Source organism: Fukomys damarensis, unplaced genomic scaffold (genome assembly GCF_012274545.1).
Source record: "Fukomys damarensis isolate Sample0158 unplaced genomic scaffold, DMR_v1.0_HiC HiC_scaffold_36, whole genome shotgun sequence".
Lineage (NCBI taxonomy): Eukaryota > Metazoa > Chordata > Mammalia > Rodentia > Bathyergidae > Fukomys > Fukomys damarensis.
In genome coordinates this window covers 43,882,795-43,887,350 of record NW_022900948.1, presented here as the reverse complement: position 1 = coordinate 43,887,350, position 4,556 = coordinate 43,882,795, and the positions used below count along the sequence as shown (strand labels likewise).

General features: G+C 61.4%; 1 protein-coding gene across 1 annotated transcript in view; it reads right to left on the bottom strand.

Moving 5' to 3' along the window:
• The window catches only part of Pkn3 (protein kinase N3), a 9,043-nt gene extending 4,924 nt beyond the window's left edge, over positions 1-4,119 (bottom strand). Inside the window, exons 1-7 of the mRNA XM_033758992.1 lie at positions 3,603-4,119; positions 2,490-2,721; positions 2,198-2,343; positions 1,546-1,657; positions 1,341-1,468; positions 984-1,167; positions 3-94 (exon numbers count right to left, since the gene is read on the bottom strand). Coding sequence (XP_033614883.1) covers positions 3-94; positions 984-1,167; positions 1,341-1,468; positions 1,546-1,657; positions 2,198-2,343; positions 2,490-2,721; positions 3,603-3,617 — 909 coding nt within the window. The 5' untranslated portion in view covers positions 3,618-4,119. The remainder of the gene's footprint in view (positions 1-2; positions 95-983; positions 1,168-1,340; positions 1,469-1,545; positions 1,658-2,197; positions 2,344-2,489; positions 2,722-3,602) is intronic.
• Between the last annotated feature and the right edge of the window lie 437 nt (positions 4,120-4,556).

Here is a 4,556-nt window from a genome sequence, read left to right as displayed (position 1 = left end):
TCGGAGGGGCTGCCAGCCAGCGCGGCCACCGGAGAGCGTCCGGGCACGACTGCCAGAGGCTGCTCACAGCCCAGGAGGTGGACCTGCAGCATCCCTGGGGACCGGGAGGGCTCCGTCAGATGCCAGCACCAGTGGTGTACCCTGGGGCCCTGGCAATGTCACCCTCTCCACAAGGTGGCTAAGCCAGGCCTGATGTACAGGAGAACTTCGCAGCCACCTGTCATACTCAGGGTGACCAGCTAGTGCCCCTGACCCCAGGCAGAGGTGCAAGACCCAGAGGCCTCCTGTTATCCCAGCACCCAGGAGGCTGAGACAGGAGGTCAAGGCCAGCCTGAATGACACAGGAAGCCACTGTCTCAAAAGCCCAAACAAAATGCCCTGACCTGAGGTGGACTGCAGGGCTGGAGGAACGAGGTGCTGCCCGGTGCTTGGGCCTCGAGCACACTATGGCAGGGACCAAAGCTTGGGGCATGGAGCAGGAAACTGGCTTTTGGCCTTGCCACACTTGCTCCTGGGTCCTTGGTTGAACAATGTGTCCTCTGAACGGTGGAGAGAGCCCCAGCTGTGACCCACCTCACCCACTGGATGCTAAAAGATAGGCTCATTTATAGGATCACTAAGAGTTTTGATTCAAAGGGCAGAGAAAGCAGCGGGGGGTTAGGATCTCTTGAGGACAAGTTGGGCCCAGGAGTATAATTTATGGGAGGCTGGGCCTGGATTAACAGACTATGCTCCATCTGGCCTCCTGGGGCTTGGAACCACACACTCAAGACTGCCAGTCAGTAGCTCCAAAGAGACAGATGTCAGTTCAGGGTAAGAAAGAACTTTCTAAGCCTGGTACGGTGGTGTACGGGAGTGTAATCCCAGCACTCAGGGAGGCCGAGGCAGGAGGATCACAAGTTCAGGCCTGGAATTCTTCCCCAAAGTGCTTTGGGGTCCCCTCAAAGGTAAGGGGAGCTATGAAGCAGGAGGGCACCAGCTACCCGTCAGGGCGGTGGGCTTCACAAGGGTCCCCGCAGGCTGTGGGTTCCCAAGTGCTGCCACTCGCAGCTCCTGGGCCACCCTGCTGCGTAGAGGGTGGGTGGGCAGCAGGCCCTCCAGCAGCCGCTCCAAGGCCAGCCGGAGCAGGTCCAGCTTCTGCGAGGATTCCTGGAGCTGGGTCTGGGCCTACAGAGGGCACAGAGGCAGGGACAAGCCATGGGGCACAGGGTCCAGGCCACCTGGAGAGACACCACCGGCCCCGACAGTATATGCATCCTGCACCGCCAGCCCTGCAGCGCCTCACATCACTTGCAGGGGGCCTGGCGGAGCCAGCAGCCAGGGCAGGGGACACAGCTGACCTCAGCCAGGGCCTTGCGGTCCTGCGTCCTCCGGCCACTGAGCAACTTCACCACATTCTTGGCACCCTCGGCCACTGCAGCCTCGATGTGCAGTCGGTGCTGCAGCTCCTCGGCCAGCAGCTCAGGGCCTGGGGTACAAGGGACGCTCAGGCCTCAGGCCCTGTCCTGCCCACCCCATTCGCTAGGTCAGGTCGGAAGGCCTCACCTGGCTCGGGGGACCCACTCGCCTCCAGGCTGCTGATCTTCATGCGGAGCAGGGCCACCTTCAGCTGGGAATCCCGCAGCATCTGCTGGGCAGCAGCCAGGAGCTTTCTCTCCTGCAGGGACATGACAAGTGTCCTCTCAGACCCGGGTGGGGACAGAGCCTCTCCACCAGACCGAGGGCGGAGGCTGGGCCTTCCTGTCACACACTGAGGCACAGCCCTCACCATGCTCAGAGTGGGGGCTGGGCGTGGATGAGGCCAGCGCAGAGCACTGTCTGTCACACTGCCCGGAGCTGTGTCTTCCTCATGCTCCTGGGATTGGGGGCTGTACATTTCTGCCACCAGAGTAGGGCACGGGACTATGCCTTCCCTAACAGCTTTTTTTTCTTGGTACCAGGGATCAAATGCAGGACCTTGTGCTTGCCAGGCAGGGGCGGTGCCACTGAGCTAAATCTCCAGCCCCAGGTTTTTGGGTTTTTTTTTTATACAGGGTCTGACTCTGTAGACCAGGCTGGCCTCAAACTCACAGCAAGCCTCCTGCCTCAGCCTCCGGAGTGCTAAGATCATAATCTTAGCATATGACAGCCTCCACACTCTGCTTCCCCTAACAGCTGAGAGCTGTGCCCCCCATGGACCCCAGGAGTCAGGCCTTACCTTGGGGGTGCCACTGGCACATGTGTGGGTCATGTTCTCAGCCCCCTGCTTTACCTTCAGCTCCACCTGCAGCTGCCTCTGCAGGGCCTCCAGGTGCCGAGCCTTGGACTGCTCTGCCCGTGGCAGGGGTCCGGAGGCCACAGGCTCTGTATGGGGAGAGTGGGGCACAGGAAGCTGTCACCAGGGCCAAGCCCCTCCCCCGGGGCACATGGGTGACAGGGCCAAGGGAGGAGGCCAGAAGCCGGTGGCGGGGAGCCTCAGCCTGAAGGCTCCGTCAGACCCCTCTGCTCACCTGCTGCCGGGCTGGGCAGCAGGACGCGGGCGTGCAGCTCCCGCAGCTCACTGTGCAGCTGCTCCAAGCGGTGGTTGGAGGATCGCAGCAGCTGCTGCACGTGGCCCAGGTGGCGGCGGTCTGTGGCCACGCGGCGCAGGTTCTCCATGCCCTCCTTGATTTTCAGCTCCTTCTGGATGGCCCGGCGGATCAGCTCCTTCTCATCTTCCAGAGGCCTCGGGCCAGGCTCAGCCTGCAGAAGGACAAAGAGGGAGCCACTGCAGCCCATGGGTCCAAGATGGGTGAGCACAGCTTGGGAAATTCCACCCTCAGAGCTCAGAGCCTGGTGAGGTGGTGCACACTGGTTATCTCAGCACTCAGGAGGCTGAGGCAGGAAGATCGCCACAAGAGTTCAAGGCCATCCTGAACTACATAGCGAAAACCTGTCTCAAAAAAAACAAAACAAACAAAAATAGAGAACGGGGGAAATCTGAGGCTGAGGTTCCTCTGGTGCTAATCAGGTTCTGGGTTGCAGTCTACAGGCTATGCTTACATTGACCGTCACTCCTCACGGCAACCCCTTCTAGTAAAGGGCTTTGTTTCACTTTGCTTTTTGGATGGGGAATCAGGGCCTTGTGCGGGGTGAACGAGCACTCTACCACCGAGCTCCCCCAGCCCTCAGAGTTGTTATTATCCCCACGTTACACAGGAGAAACGGGAACAGAGTGGCCCACAGCAGCCATACAGGGGTAAAGACACTGTTGCAGACACCAGCCTCTCCCTGGCAACCACGCTGCACTGTGAACTCTGGGAACCCAAGTAGGATCCTGGAGGCCGGAAAAAGTTCATGGCTGCCCAGCAGGGATCCAGCCAGGGTCACGTGGAGAAGGCAGCCAGTGGCCCAAGGTCCAGCCTTGCTCCTCTGACCTCCCAACTCCACAGGTGGCGAAGCAGGGACATCCATAGTACCCGGGGAGGTCACAGTCACGGCCTCAACTCAGGTCTGACAGGAAGTAGAAGGCGCTTGCTACGCCCTGGTCAGAGCAAGGAAGAAAATCCCTCTGGAGGTGACACTGCAAACCAGGGCACCCAGGACGGCCCCTCTCAGGGACCCTGGCAGCCACCCCGTCTTACCTTTTGGCTTTCCATCTCCTGAGCCCAGGGAAAGTGGCTGGCCAGCCTCAGGGACCCCCCAACCCAGGCTCCGCTGGCCTAGCTGTCTGAGGGCAAGGGTGGGGCTCAGGAAATCCTCTGACCGCCCCAGGCAAGAGGGCCAGAGCCAAAGGCCTGAGCAAACAAAGATCTCAGGAGCTGGGGACCCGGCTGCAGGGGTCCTGAGTCACCCAGCTGCTGCTGCAGGGCGGAGGCTGCAGGAAATCGGAAAATGCGTGTGAGCAGGGCTGGAACCGGCAGAGGGACTTCTTGGAGGGACAGCCGGGAGGGGGTGGACTCAGCCCCGAGGGGGGCCTAAACCATAGGTGAGGACACTCTGGAGGCCCTGTGTGCTACACCTAACACCCCGCCTACCCTGGGCTGGAATCCTGACTGCGCACCCCTTCTCAGTCCACACACACACACACACACACACACACACAGCCAGCACACCTATGGCCAGCTCCTGCAAGGAACCCCGGGTCCCTCCACATTCTGATTCTGGAGCCCGTGTACCCCCAAATTCCCACCTGGCTGCAGGGCTGGGCGGCCCCTGTTGTGCAGCTCACCCTTGCACCGAGGTGCTTGGGAAGGACCCCCACAAGCACACTGTCCCCTCCTCACAGCGCACGTCCTTCGCCTCGGGCAGCTCCCTAAGTGCCCAGAGGGCACCACCCGCATCGCTTTCTGGCTCATTCATTCCCGACCGACTCCGCGTCCCACCTAGAAGAACCGATTTGAGGGCGTTCCGGGTTCCACCCCGGCGGCGCACACCGTGGTTCCAGAGCCGAGGCTCCGAGTCACCCAGGGGACTTGAGCGACTCTGCCCAGGGCTCAGGTCTGCCTTGCGAAGGAGGGTCTCGCGGGCAGCGACACTGAGGGCCCCGCACCCTCGGGCCCGGGCGCTCACCGGCCTCCTCGCCCCCTCCTCCATGG